The 14,763-nt window shown below is 33.8% G+C and overlaps 1 protein-coding gene across 1 annotated transcript; it reads right to left on the bottom strand.

The window, feature by feature from the left end:
* Nucleotides 1-6,198: 6,198 nt before the first annotated feature.
* LOC143050945 (uncharacterized) lies at nt 6,199-14,323 on the bottom strand. Its single transcript, XM_076224046.1, has 8 exons — nt 14,093-14,323; nt 13,531-13,788; nt 12,771-13,012; nt 9,963-12,091; nt 9,245-9,409; nt 8,770-9,050; nt 8,300-8,485; nt 6,199-6,489 (listed from the first exon to the last, which is right to left on the bottom strand). The coding sequence occupies exons 1-8, from the start codon at nt 14,183-14,185 to the stop codon at nt 6,355-6,357; spliced, it is 3,489 nt and encodes a 1,162-aa protein (XP_076080161.1). The 5' UTR covers nt 14,186-14,323; the 3' UTR covers nt 6,199-6,354.
* Nucleotides 14,324-14,763: the final 440 nt, after the last annotated feature.

Here is a 14,763-nt window from a genome sequence, read left to right as displayed (position 1 = left end):
TCAATTATTTATTGGAATGAGTGTCGTAATATCATCCACGACTCACTCCATACTTACTGTATGAAATGGATAAAACGGGAAAAAGCTGACAAAAAATTTTTGGACTCTTTTTTTAATTCAGTAATGAAGATAGTTGATATACGTATTCAACATTTTAAAGAACATTTTACTATAAGCAATAACCACAATAAACATATTTCTCGTATCAAACATAAACTAAAAGAACTAGCCAAGGAATTTGTTTTTGTCCCGGTGTTATATAGCCATTCTTCCCACATGCCAGTTTTTCCCCCGGGGGAAAGACTGGCATGAGCCAATATTTCCCCCGTGGAAATTTTGGATCATTGCCATTCTTCCCCCCGCGGAAATTTGACAATACGTATACATATAGTCACTTTTCCCCCATGCCAATCTTTCCCCCTATATTATAGATATCACTGTATATATATATACACGTCTGAAAATTAAACCGAACAGTGTTAGAAATAGGTTTATAGATACAAATTTTTAGTTCTTTTACATTAAAAAAAGTCTGTCTACAGGTTTATCAGTCTGTCTATGTTTCAACTAATCTGTCTTGCTTTGTGTCCCCTAGTCTTTCTACATTCTCAACTGCATGTCTGTCTATATGTCGACAAGTCTGTCTACATATTCACCCGTCTGTTCACATGCTTACCAGTCTGTCTACATATTCACCCGTCTGTTCACATGTTTACCAGTCTGTCTATGCTCACTAGTCCGTCTATATTTTCACTAGCTTTGAAATAACTTTCAGTAACTGCGAGTACTTTTATTTCGATGCTTTGTTTCTATTGTTTTTATGTAAGTGATTTTTGTGCAACGTATCAACATTTTTAGTGAAGCCAATTGCAACTGATACTTTTTTCTTGCGGTGTGCTGTCCTAGGTTGGGTTCATTGGGGAGGGTTGAGTTTATGGCCACCACATTGTTTATGTACCAATGCCCATTCCAAAGCCAGGAACATGTAGTACCGGGTACAGTGGTTGTTGTTGGTTCATGTCGTTTGAGTATGTTTTTTTGTAAATTATTTTGTAATCAATAAGCCTGTTAGTTTTGTTTGTTTTGTTCCCTAATTTGTATGGTCGGAGCATTTTATAGCCGACTATATATGTTTGGTTTTTTTTTCATTTTTGGAGGCCGTACGGTGGCCTTTTATTACTTGCTACCAGGTCCGTGTAACTCCGGTGGATATTTGTATAATAAGTGCTAGATCGTGGTCGACCCTATATATACACCTTTAGGGCAGGTGGAATATTTTTGTAGATCTTGTACAGCAAGTCACAATAATGGAGGTAGTTCCTGTTATTCCACGTTTCCACTGCACGTCTCCCATGCTGGTTGGAGAGGGGGTACATATCTCCCCTAGGTTAGATGAAGTTTCACCCTTATGTAACAATGTTTTCGATTTAAACGAGAGAAATTTATGTATTACTGAAAAATTATTACACCAGGGTTTTCGATATCACAAACTAGTCAAAACATTTACTAAATTTTATCATCGGTATAAAGACATCATTCGTAAATATAGCTCAACATGCAGACTTCTAATACGTTCAGGTATTTCACATCCAATTTTTTATGGTAATATTCTTTATAAAGCACAAAGGTGTCAGTATTCACCTCAGAAACTTACAAAACCTTTAAATAGACTTATTAAGAAGGGATATAATTACGATACTGTTGTCAAGTCATTAAAGATTGCATATTTTGGCGTTAATATTGAGTCACTGATAAGGTCTTTGCATCGGAACTAAACACATTTATTCTAAAAACAGTTGTTGGCATGACACGGGTTATGTTCTTCTCATATATGTTATGATGGTATGATACTAAACTCCTAACGGGAAGGATTGTGCCTGATGTTCATATGATGAAATCATAATCTTTCAGTCAGTTTAATTGAAGTCTGGAGCTGGCATGTCAGTTAACTGCTAGTAGTCTGTTGTTATTTATGTATTATTGTCATTTTGTTTATTTTCTTTGGTTACATCTTCTGACATCAGACTCGGATTTCTCTTGAACTGAAATTTAATGTGCGTATTGTTATGCGTTTACTTTACTACATTGGTTAGAGGTATAGGGGGAGGGTTGAGATCTCACAAACATGTTTAACCCCGCCGCATTTTTGCGCCTGTCCCAAGTCAGGAGCCTCTGGCCTTTGTTAGTCTTGTATTATTTTAATTTTAGTTTCTTGTGTACAATTTGGAAATTAGTATGGCGTTCATTATCACTGGACTAGTATATATTTGTTTAGGGGCCAGCTGAAGGACGCCTCCGGGTGCGGGAATTTCTCGCTACATTGAAGACCAGTTGGTGACCCTCTGCTGTTGTTTTTTATTTGGTCGGGTTGTTGTCTCTTTGACACATTCCCCATTTCCATTCTCAATTTTATATACATATAAACATTCATGGATCTACAATCTGTCGGTACCTTTATTCTGACATTGCACAAGGTCATGTTTTTCTCTGACCATTTATGACGTCTTTACACTAAATCCATTGGATGTTGGATGTTTACAGATTGATAATTTAGTCTTAGATGCATGATTTCTTTATTAGTTGTTAGTGGCTTTGAACTAGCTACAGTTGACTGCAAGTACTCTCAGATCTGTACCAAGTGTATTTTTGTTGTTGAGATGTACAAGTACCCGTCCAAGTCCACTTGTATTTTGAATTATCCATCTGATGAGTTAAGCCTTTCTCAACTGATTTGTATAGTTCGTTCTTATGTTGAACTGTTATACCACTTTCTCAGGTTAGGGGGAGGGTTGGTATCCCGCTAACATGTTTAACCCCGCAACATTCTGTATGTATGTGCCTGTCTCAAATCAGGAGCCTGTAATTCAGTGGTTGTCGTTTGTTTATATGTTACATATTTGTTTTTCGTTCATTTTTTGTACATAAATTAGGCCGTTAGTTTTCTCGTTTGAATTGTTTTACGTTATCATTTCGGGCCTTTTATAGCTGACTATGCGGTATGGGCTTTGCTCTTTTATCTTGGGCTCTTGGGGAAATATGTCTCATTGGCAATCATAACACATCTTCTTATTTTTATAATAAAAAGAAAAGAAAGGAAAAAAAAAGAAAAGATTTATAAATACTAGCAGTTAATCAAAGCTAATTCAAACCAAATTCTAACTAATCAATGAACAATGTTTCCAAGAATAACATTTCGATCATGGCACATGCAGTGAATTTAGTGTAAAGACGTCACAAACAGTGTAAAAAGGGCATTCTGTTTCTATTAAAAAAAAATGGCTGATGTGGTTTCATGGTAATTGAAACAACTGTCAACTAGAGATCAAATGACGTAGATTTAAGAAACTAAAGTCAACCGTCCGGCCTTCAACAATGAGCGACAGTCATACTTCATATTGAGATCATTTCACCTTTTCTTGAACTAAAACGATTTCCCACAAATGTGTTGAAAAATGACATGAAAATTATTCTGTTTGATAAGATTTATGGTCATAAAAGCCTTTTGTCATCAGATGTTCATGTCGTCGATTAGTATTCAACAGACATTAAGCATTCCAATTAGTACTTCTTTTGCAACCCAACTGGCTAGCTTGTTATTGTAATCATTAGACGCAAAATGCATACAGACCCTTCCAATAGACCAACGAACAAATGTGGTCATGCCTGCTTTTCTGCTATTCTACTGTTGCCTTTAATTACTATATTGAAGCAGGATTGAAGTTATGTTGAAAGTCTGTAACTTGAAGGTTTACTACAAATATCACATGCACTTAACATTCTCAGTGATCTACATATAAGAGGAAAAGTTCAGAGGGACCCCATCAGACAGATATGCATAACAAACAATCATACCATAAAACAAATAAAGTTAACCTATATATTGCTTATAGCATTTGCAAAGGTTCTTACATATACATGGCTTTCAAATATTCGGGTTTGAGCTTTCCTGATGAAGGTAAATCCAGAAAAGCGCTTCGGACGTATGAAATTATCAAACGTGTTGTTTACATTTTTTTTTTTGGCAAACTGTTCTGATTACAAAAACTCAACATTGACAATTGAACCACAAAATGATGTCAAGGTAGTATGAACCTTACCAGATAAACATCTTACAAAAATGCCATACATCAATATAGTGTTCCTATACAATACAATCCAAGACACTTATCGTATCTCAAAAACGAAACAATAACCAATGAACTAGGAACGTGAGTTCAAGGTCAGATGAAACCTGCCAGCAGAAAATGTTCACCTCACTATCTTCCTTACTTCAAACACATTTGACTTATTGGTTATTATATCTGAGATATGGACTTGAATGCGAAAACGCCACTCGAACATTGATATATGAAGTGAGGTCTTTGGCAGGTACAGCCTGTCTGACGGACATGAAGACGATTTTTGTTATTCTATTTCTCATAATATGTGATTAATACCAGGACAAAATACTGTAAACTTTTTCAAGCAGTCACTGAACCATAATAACGATAATAGGGATTATGGATATAGAACTAACGTAAACTTGGTAATATAAGGCCTCTGCATGCAAGGTTTAAAGCATCCGGATATTTTACCTTCTAGAATATGATGTTAAATGCCAATAGTATACGTTTTATGCACAGTCGGACAGTAATCTCTTTGCTGATTTAAAATTTTCTATTATCAACTTTCCAGTTCTTAGTTTTACCCTATGCTCCGATCGTACTGAAATGAGCAACACGACGGGAGCCACAAGTGGAAAAAGCACACCTGAGATCATCCACCTTTTCTGGTGGGGTTGGTGTTGCTCAGTCGTTAGTTTTCAATGTTGTGTTTTCTGTAGTATTTTTTGTTTGCCAGTCTTTTTCCTTTCCTGCAATGGCGTTGTGAGTTTATTTTCGACTATTAGAATTTCCCTCTGGCATCTTTCGCCTCTCATTTCCAAGTAAATCGTTACGCTTATGCTTGCAACGTGCAGGTTGAATAAAAAAAACATGAAACCAGGTTCAATCCATCTATTATTTTTCTTAAAATGTCCTGTACCAAGTCAGGAATATGACAGTTGTAATCAAACATCCCATTTCCGTGTATGTTTGCGTTTGTTTTGTCGCAATTCAGTGTTTCTGTTGTTTTTCTTATAGTTGATGTGTTCATTCGGTTTTTTCTTCTTACTCGAATATGTTATTTGCTTAACCGATTTATCACTATTAAATAGCGGTATACTACTGTTGCCTTTATCTATTAAAATAGATATAGAAAGATGTGGTGTGAGTGCCAATGAGACAACTCTCCATACAAATAACAATTTAAAAAGTAAACCATTATAGGTTAAAGTACGGCCTTCAACACGGAGCCTTGGCTCACACCGAACAACAAGCTATAAAGGGCCCCAAAATTACTAGTGTAAAACCATTCAAACGGGAAAACCAACGGTCTAATCTATATAAACAAAACGAGAAACACGTATATATTACATAAACAAACGACAACTACTGTACATCAGATTCCTGACTTAGGACAGGTGCAAACATTTGCAGCGGTAAACGTTTTAATGGATCCAAACCTTCTCCCTTTTTCTGAAACAATAGCATAACATCACAACAAAGAAAAACATACGATAAAATATCAATTGGCAGACTTAACTCAATCAAAAAATGTATGATTAAACAATGAACGAATAAATTTGATCTGCGATATCTGAATACAAATGCACAGTTAATTAAATATTAGAGACAAACATTCATGACCATGTTCATTTGAAATGTTATTTCTTTGTAGTCAAAGAAACTGTTTGCTCGTCTAAATCTGTTTCATAGCCGTTCCTATCCTAACTTTTGGTTTCAATTTTCACTTATCCAATTTATTAAGGTGTTTCCCCTACGGGACCTATATTTACGAACGTTCAAACTCACAATAGAAAACGTTTACTCTATAAGGCCATTTTATTGTCCTTTTGGTTTGATTTCGTGTTTCCCGTGTAATTTAATATGGATAACACACATCAGAACTCTTTGCAAACTAAGTATATAAAATTAATGAAGTGTATGATAAAATGCCTATACATCTTTTTTTGTAAGTTTATAATTCTGTGTTTGGTCTTACGATTCCGTGTTTGCTTACTTCTACGGCTATATTTCATAAAATTTAATCTTATTAATCTTAATCTCTGTACAATAATCTCATCATTGATACTAGTATACAAGACTTTATTGTGTCAGTCAAAAAGCCTTTTTTGAACACATTTAAAACCAAGAGATACATTTTAAGATGAAAGACCTTTAAACGCTCTCAAGAAAGGTTTCTATATTATATGGTCCATCAAGGTGTGTTTATTATATAATGATTTGAATAGGTCATTGGTGATTTCTAATCTGTTCATATTCGAACTTGGAAGCTACCGCCGTGGTGATGCACTGACAGCGTTGCGGGCCTTGGTCTAGAGGATCTTGGTAGCATGTCTTTACTTTTATTTCGACGTGGTTTCTTTATCTCGTCCAAGATACCAGTGATCTGTTTTAATCATGGAAAAATGTACATAAAAAATGTTATTCATTGTTCATTCTAACACTCTAGTTTTCGTTGATGGACTTTCCATTCAACAGTGGATTTCTAAATGTTAAATAAATAAAGATATAATACTTGTTTACAGTTAAACAACTTTTCACGATCGCTTAATTTTTACAACTGCTGTAAACATATTGAAAACCGCTTAGTCCTATAACCGACAACGTGAATCTCTTTAAAAAAAATGCTGCCAAGGAGAAACCTAAGGAAACGTTGAGGGTAAATTAAGAAGTTTTATAGAACTCAGTATACCAGATCGTATTCAGTTTCAAATTATTTGCTGGCAAAAAAGTTCTTTTTCGAATTTGTAAACAAGTCTTCTTATGTTACTAAATAAGACAAATACTCAGACCTTATTTCAATTTTAAACTCTAACATGTGCTTTGATTCACATGATTTGACTAGACTTGATTGGTTTTACGATCATAACAAGGAAAGTTTCATGCGTTTTTACACATATTTCACATTTTCCCGTTTTTTCTTCACAGCGTTTTCGACGACGATTAATCACTGATAATAGTTTCACTATCGAAGTATTACAGGCTTTAAGAAGATAAACCCTCGACAGGACCTCTTTTATGTGGTAACAACTTTTTGAATCAGCTTGCTTGCATGATATTAATGTAGAACATTGCATAAAAGTTCCATTGGTATTAGAAATGCTCAATACTGCTGTGTGGCACTTTCTACAAGATGCTGAACCTTTCAAATCTCTAAGGACCACCCTTGGTTTTTTCTATAGGGTTCGTGCTGCTCAGTCAAGCGTTTTTATGTAGTGTTTTGTATACTGTTTCTATGTTGTATTTTGTATAATATTGTGTGTTGGTCTTTTTTTAGCGCCATGACATTTTCAGTTTATTTTCTACCTGTGACTTTGAATGTCCCTATGATATCTTTCGTTACTCTTATTGGTCTTTTCGTCGTGTGTCATATCTTTTTCAAATATTTTTCAGTTGCTCTTCAACTTATCAATTTAAGTTCTTTCTTTGTTAGTTTCCACCCTTTTTTTTCTTCTTTGCTTTTTTTTGCCGTCACTTTTTTTCTTTAACTTTTTAAGAAATTATTCTTTCAAATCCCATAAATCTATTGCATAAATTAGCCAGTGCTAAAAGTAATAAATCCTTTCCTTTAAATTGCCTTTAAAAAGTCAGGAATAAGAAAAGCTGCTTCCATTGGTGTGATGTGATTGAGCTTTTGATTTTGCCATTTGATAAGGGACTTCCGGTTTGAATAAGTTTGATATTATTTTTCTTTTTAACTTTTTTAAAGATAATTGTTCTGTTTTCTTTCTTAAAATCATTTAGAATGAAATTCAAAACAGTGTGGCTGTGGACATTGATTGACACATTAAATTCATCCATTGACTGGGACAATTTACGTGAACGTTTGTCTGTAACGACCACTGTTCACGACGTACCTACGATAGACATTTAAACTGTGGGGTCACCAAAGGTTTCTTAACGCCTTTAATTATAAAATAATTCGAAAAATTAATCAGGAATAACCTTTATGTTTTGATTTATATAATTGATATAAATCAAAACATCGTGTTATTTCTGCTTAATTTTTCGAATTACTTTATTAAGGTGTTGAGAACCTTTGGTGACCCCATAGTTTAAGTGTCTTTAAAAAGTACATAGTGAGCAGTGTTCGTTACATACAAACGTTCACCTAAATTGTCCCAGTCAATGAATGAATTTAATGTGTCAATCAATGGCCACAGCCACACTGTTTTGAATTTCATTCTATTTCTTACCCATAGATAGAATGCAGCAGCACCGATACTAGCGTCACGTATCTGTACGAGATTGTAAGGTTTGAGTATGCTGTTAATTTTATTGATCATGGCTGGTGACGTCGAGTTAAAATCAAACTGAGATACTCTCCTCATTATATTTTCTTTGCCGGTTTTAAAAAGAAGACCCTGGCAGTCCTTCCATGTCTGTATACGAATAAAGAAAAAATACACATTTAATGTATAATAAGTTTTTTAAAAAATGTTGGAAACGGTAAGCATTACGCTGAAAAACACTTAAAATAATGATTGAAAAATATACAAAAAGGCTTTATTTAGCGGTATAATAAGAGGAACAAGTATTTGTGTTTGAATTATTCAGTGGAAAAAACAAGGCTATTTAAAAATGATTGTTCCCCAAGATAGAAATGTAATATTAATATTTCCATGAAAAATTCTGTAACTTGCATGTCAAATATATATAATTTTACCTGAAGTTTCTTAGGGTCATCTCCAAGTAGTATACAAGTGGCTTTGAGAATCTGATGAACACTTTCAGGAGGTGTCATATATTTTTTCATTTCGGTCAACATGTTTTGATTCATTTTTAACAAGGGCTTCATCAATTTTTCCACTTTTGTTACTCTGTCGAGAATCTTTGTTGATAGCTGAATTTGCATGTCAAGTCGATGATCAAAGTTTGCCTCTTTTGCTTCATTGATATATTTCTTAATTGTTTTAGGATTTCGTCGACGACATGCTTCTGAAATTTCTACAAAATAACGTTGCAATACATTAACATCGGTAATATAGTTATAGAATAAGTTTTCAGAACGCGTTACATGTTTGCTTCGCTATATTTGTGATGTTCATGGAAAGTGTTGACTTTTCGTTTCATGATTTGCAAATTATCCATTGTATGTTTATTTTGTATTGTATAACCTGATACAAAAACTAAGTACTTACTTTCCTTGACCGTGAGCTCTTTAACTACTTTCTGTACATATGCTACCATCTTATCCTCGGGATCAAGGTCAAACTGCTTGAATCGCTTAAGTTGTGTCTTCATTTGTTTAAGATCTTTTGACTTCAGGGCCTTTGTCATTGTCTTCTTGATAGACTTTTCTTTTACTAAAAGATAAATGTTAATAAGTTTATACGAAGTGCAAATGTATTGCACAATCCCGTATTTTGATTTGTCTGTGATTTAAAGTGAAAAACGAATAATTTGAATTTAATGCATCGCAGTCCTCACTTACCTTTTACGTAAACGTCAATAACCTATAATTGTAAGGCAAACATGCATAATTAGAACAAAAGCAGTTAACTTTATGCAGATCATAAAAAAAACAGTTTATGTAAAAAGTAGAAGCCTGAAATTTTATTTTGGGGATTGCAGAGACGCACACATAGAGAACGTGATGTTAATTCATTTTTGTTGAATTCTCGGGTCATTCTACTCAACGATATTTCATAGATTGTAACATCTTTGGTGTTTTTTATTAACTTTTGTTAAATTTTCTTGACAATCTTTAAAATTAAATCGGAAGTGTATGTTTAACCGACTATTATTCCAATTAATGCATTCTGTCTTTTTTATAATAGTGATCACGTTAATGATTATTTTGATTACACAATTGAAATTTTTTTTTATATTTTTGCTTATATTGTTATTTGACGCTACCTTGCTTAAATTGTTCTTTTGCTATTTCTTCCATTTCATCCATTTCTTCTTGAAAGTCTGTATCTTCCGTCATAGCCACAGATTTTGTGCCGTCTTCAGTAAAGACAACCGACGTGATATCTTCATCAAAACTTATCGCTGTATCTGATTCATTGCCATCCATTTCTTGTTCTTCATTAACTTCAGCATTGTCACTGTCTGAATCTTCACTACATACCTCCTCAAACTGACTCTGTTCAAAAACGCTATCTTTTCTGTCCGGAATTGGTTCTTCAACAGGTTCTATTTCATCGACAGGTTTAAGCGTATTAACGAGTTCTTGGAAATCACCTTCAAAAATGTCTTCATCTTTTTTAAAATGTATGTAAAACCTGCCGCTCGTACAGATTGCATTCTCATACTTATCATGAGTAAATACCTCGAGTACATATTCGCCATAATCATTCAAATGTATTTCAATTGAATCTTTGCTTGTTTTCACTTTTATTTCGTTTTCATTTTCGTAAATCTTCTCATCTGTTTTGCGTACAGTTGTAAATAGTGCCTCGTACTGTGTTGGGCTCGGTATCGGAATAACGACGTCCGGTTTAGCAGTAATTATTGTGTCTGATATTATATTTTCCACGATACTGTCATCAGAAAACCTCACTCGTCTAACTATGTTTCCTTCAGAGTGAATGAAGAAACTGTGTATCTGGTGCAATCGGGAATGATCATTTTTCTTGAATGCAAATACATTCATAGAATATTCTGCTGGAATCGGCATGTCAACGTCAAATTTCCATACTTCATTATTTACTTCTGTTTCCACTGATACTCTACTGTTGCCATCACGTTTACAACAAGAAAGCTCACATAACAACTCAACTGACTCATCTGCCAGGAAACGAAATGAAGCTCTTCCATCTGGTGCTTTTAAAGAGTCTCCGGTTTTACTCAAACATCTCACTCCTAGTGACATGGCATCTAACTTTGCACCTAGTTGACCCTCGGTGATGTTCGGATAAGGTAAGTTACATGGTCTTTCTTCTCCTTTAAATTTGATTACAAAATTCAGCAAATCAGCTGGGACATTTTGAGTAATATTGTCTTCCGTTTGACCAATATAAAATTTAACAGCGTATTCGCCTTCTCTTGGTAATTTTATATTTGCGATGTACTTATCTTTTTCTCTTCTAGCAACAACATGTCTGCTCAGAGTACCACTTCCTATCAGAAGGCTTTTGAGCATGTGGGATATTTCTAACTTTGCATCAATATGAATGATAAATTCCACTACGCCATTCCCTGTCCTTACAAATGGTGATTTTGGTGAAATTGCGTAGATATCCAATTTTTCTGCATGCGGATTATTACCAAATCCTATTTCCGGAAAATCAGGGAATGGTAAACATGGTTCTTTGGGGTCTATGCAGTCAATCATGTATGAACAAACTAATGAAAAATTGTTTGATTTCGTGAAATCACATCCATATACATCGAACTGATATTTACCATAGAACGGAAGTCTTACTTTGAATATTACTTTATCTTGTGTGTGAATAACACTAACAAACCTTTCTAGTAAAATATCGACAGGTTTATTTGTTTGAATTTGTGTTCTTTGCTGGGTTAGCATAACCTTGAATATATAATTTGAACTCCTTTTTGGCGGAAGGGCGAACGAAATATTGATTGTCTCTTTTTCTGCTGTAAGCTTGTTTGAAATACAACTTCTTTCAACAATACTCATTTCATACATATGAAAATACTCTCGTAAATATGGCGACTTTTCAAATTTAGAAAAATTTACCGGAACTGGAAGTAACTGCCAGAACTCTTCATCCGGGAAGTGTGTATAAATAAGTTCGTTTGGGTCAGAGAAGAAATAAAATTCATGATATTTCACGATTTCATCGATGTCCCCTTCTTTTGAAATTTTACCGTCCGAACTAATGTTTATTGTGTTATCGATATTGCGACCAAGTACGCATGTTGACGCCCAGAACACATCAACAAATTGCCATTGACCTTTTACATAAACGGCGTTCCACTGGCTGTACAGCTCATCACACTTAATGTCGCATCCGACTTTGTATAGTTCACCTTTCGTTATACCATTTATAATAACGCATGGAATATCCGCTAACCTAAAATAAAGTATGTATTCATTTAGATTTGCCTCAATGTTCAGGAGCAACTGTTTCCAGACATATAGAAACACAAAAAAGTGTTCATGTAGTAACTAATCTGTATACAGTCATAGTGTAAGTCTGAGTTCAACATTGTTTGCCATTTTAATTTAATGGTGAATGTTAATATTTTTTATTACATTTTAGTATGAATATTACTATAAAATTGTATTCGTGTTTCTGAAATCAACGAATATAATAATATTCTGAAAATTAGCAGTTTATAAATAGATATTTATATTTTCCAATCTTGTCTCTTTTTTTTTTTTAAATTTCTATACCATACCAATTCAGTTATCACATATGGTCACATATACTGAAATTTTGATTTTTCTCAAAACTTTAGAGATTTTGTTGGCTTTCTGATAGTATTATATAATTAACACGACATATATCAACAAAAACTGTTTGCTTTTAATCGTTTTTGGTTCTTAAACAACATTATCTTTCAATATATTTGGCTTTGAGGGTATCTGATGAAGGTTGTTCCGGAAAACGCACGACATTTATAAAGGGTTGTTTCATTCTTTATATAGTACAATGAATAGTGAAAGTGCCAGTTGACAAGGGAGAGATACAATTTTTTGCTTCATGTATTTAGAATAAAGATTATCAAATTTATATGAATTATACTTACAAACACAGCATATAAAACATTTGTGCATGTGAGATTAAGTCACATTGTATTTTAAGCATGTGTTCTAATGGTGAATCAGTCGGGGGAATCATTTCTGAGTCTATGCTGTACACGTCATATGATGTCATCCAACGAAAAATTGCACGTATTTTTAATAAATCACCAATCTGTTTTCCATCTGGAGTAATCACTAAATATTCTACAACATCCCACATTGATTTAGTCAATAAATCAAGAGGTGCCTGAAAAAAATAAATGTAATATCTAATCATTCAAGTATGATTGTATATCTATTTTCATTCGGGGGCTCAGAGACTGGTGTAAGTAGTTTTGTACTCTATCATTAGCCTGTCAACACTGAAATTAAAGTTAAAACTCTGCATGTGGCCAGTGTGTTCGACCTTAATCCTAATTGACTAGAATTGCCAGGTCTTCTGCGTAAGGGCAGTGGTTCTCTTCGGGTATTCTGGCTTCCTGTGCCGATAAGAACTTGCTGCTACGATATAGCAAATAATGTTGAACATTTCATCACAAATACAATCAAACTATCAACCAATCTTTTTTTGATTTGCACTCAATTCTGGAAGTCATGATCCGTTAAATATAAGAGATATTTTTAGAAAATGTGAATTAAGTCTTATTTCACTCTGACCTGCTGGAACGTCTGACCTGCTGGAACGTCAAACTTAGCTTTAAAAGATTGATAAGAAACTGAAAAACTTATTTTATTTGACATAAAAAAATGTTTTATATAAGTTACCTCCGACACAATATAATCAATATCAGCAAAATTGATATTTTTCAAAAACTCTTTTTTCTTTAATTTAGGTGGAAGAGGTCTTGGTTGATCATTTGTCGTTAATGTTCCTCTCCTAGCTGGTAACGTGCGTGGACTATCAGTAGTCGTGTCTCCTGTTGATGATAGTTTTCCGGCACTGTCGGTATTTGGAAAAGTCCCTCTCCTAGATGGCATGTGGCGTAGACCTCCATTGACTTGAGATTCAGACAGCAGTCGTTTCTGAAAGATTTTTGGGAGTCCATAAGGAATAAAAAGAAGATAAATCCTGAAATTTGAGAACAGGGAACAACTATAGAGATATGTGTCCTGTATTACATGTACCTGAAGTAGTGACCAAACCGATGAAAGAGAACACTAGAAAATCAATCGTCACTTGTTCACTGAGATATGTAAACACCGTAGATTGTGCAGACAAGTATACATATTGTTTCATCTTAAATGTAATAGAATTTAAGCTTTGTGGTTATTTTTGTTTTCACAATATATGCAATATATTAATTTTATTGATTATGTGAAAACTCACCCCTCTTTGATAATTAGCTGCAAAACTCTCTCTGTTGTGGTTACTTTCTGGAACAGACGATAAGTTGCTTCCCATAGTTAAACAAAAATGCATGTGACATCAGCTTCCATTCAACTCCTGCATTGCATGTGCAGTTTACAATCAATTACTACTTCACAAAAGTACAGACTTTTAATTAGCCTACATTTTTTTTAATTTCGTGGATTAAAAGTTATAATGCTCTTAACATACTTTTTTGTAATAGCCGAATGCAAGGGATTTTGATAATCTTGGCTAGGTCAGGATATGATCTGTATTAACAGGAATTATATTTAAATCTTAATATAACCTTGATGTTTACAGAGCAAGTAATTCAGATTGGAGTGTTGTAATCAATTAGCGTTTTAAAATGTCACAATATTAATTCATTTTTCTAATTTTGCAAAGTAATTGTCAAATGTTTACTAGCATTCCGAGAACAGGAAACTATTTTCGAGTACACAAGTATTTAAATGACCAAGATATGCAGCCTATGAGCAACAAAGACCACATATAATCTACTTATATATGTATGTTGAGTTTAAACTTATTGCGGCTTATAAAATTTAATCACAAATGAAAATCATGATTAGTAACAAAATAAATAAATACCACATATTCTTATTTTATTGAACTACTTAGTCTAACTATGG

Source organism: Mytilus galloprovincialis, chromosome 1 (genome assembly GCF_965363235.1).
Source record: "Mytilus galloprovincialis chromosome 1, xbMytGall1.hap1.1, whole genome shotgun sequence".
In the NCBI taxonomy this organism is placed as follows: Eukaryota; Metazoa; Mollusca; class Bivalvia; order Mytilida; family Mytilidae; genus Mytilus; species Mytilus galloprovincialis.
This window is presented reverse-complemented; position numbering and strand designations above follow the sequence as displayed.

What these genes read in the sequence shown, in the direction of transcription:
- LOC143050945 (XM_076224046.1), bottom strand. Translation starts at nt 14,185, where the DNA reads ATGCATTTTTGTTTAACTATGGGAAGCAACTTATCGTCTGTTCCAGAA. An exon ending in AGAGCTCACGGTCAAGGAAA is followed by an intron (nt 9,051 to 9,244) that starts GTAAGTACTTAG and finishes GTTATTTTGTAG; the next exon opens with AAATTTCAGAAGCATGTCGT. An exon ending in CTGCTGCATTCTATCTATGG is followed by an intron (nt 6,490 to 8,299) that starts GTAAGAAATAGA and finishes TGATTAAAACAG; the next exon opens with ATCACTGGTATCTTGGACGA.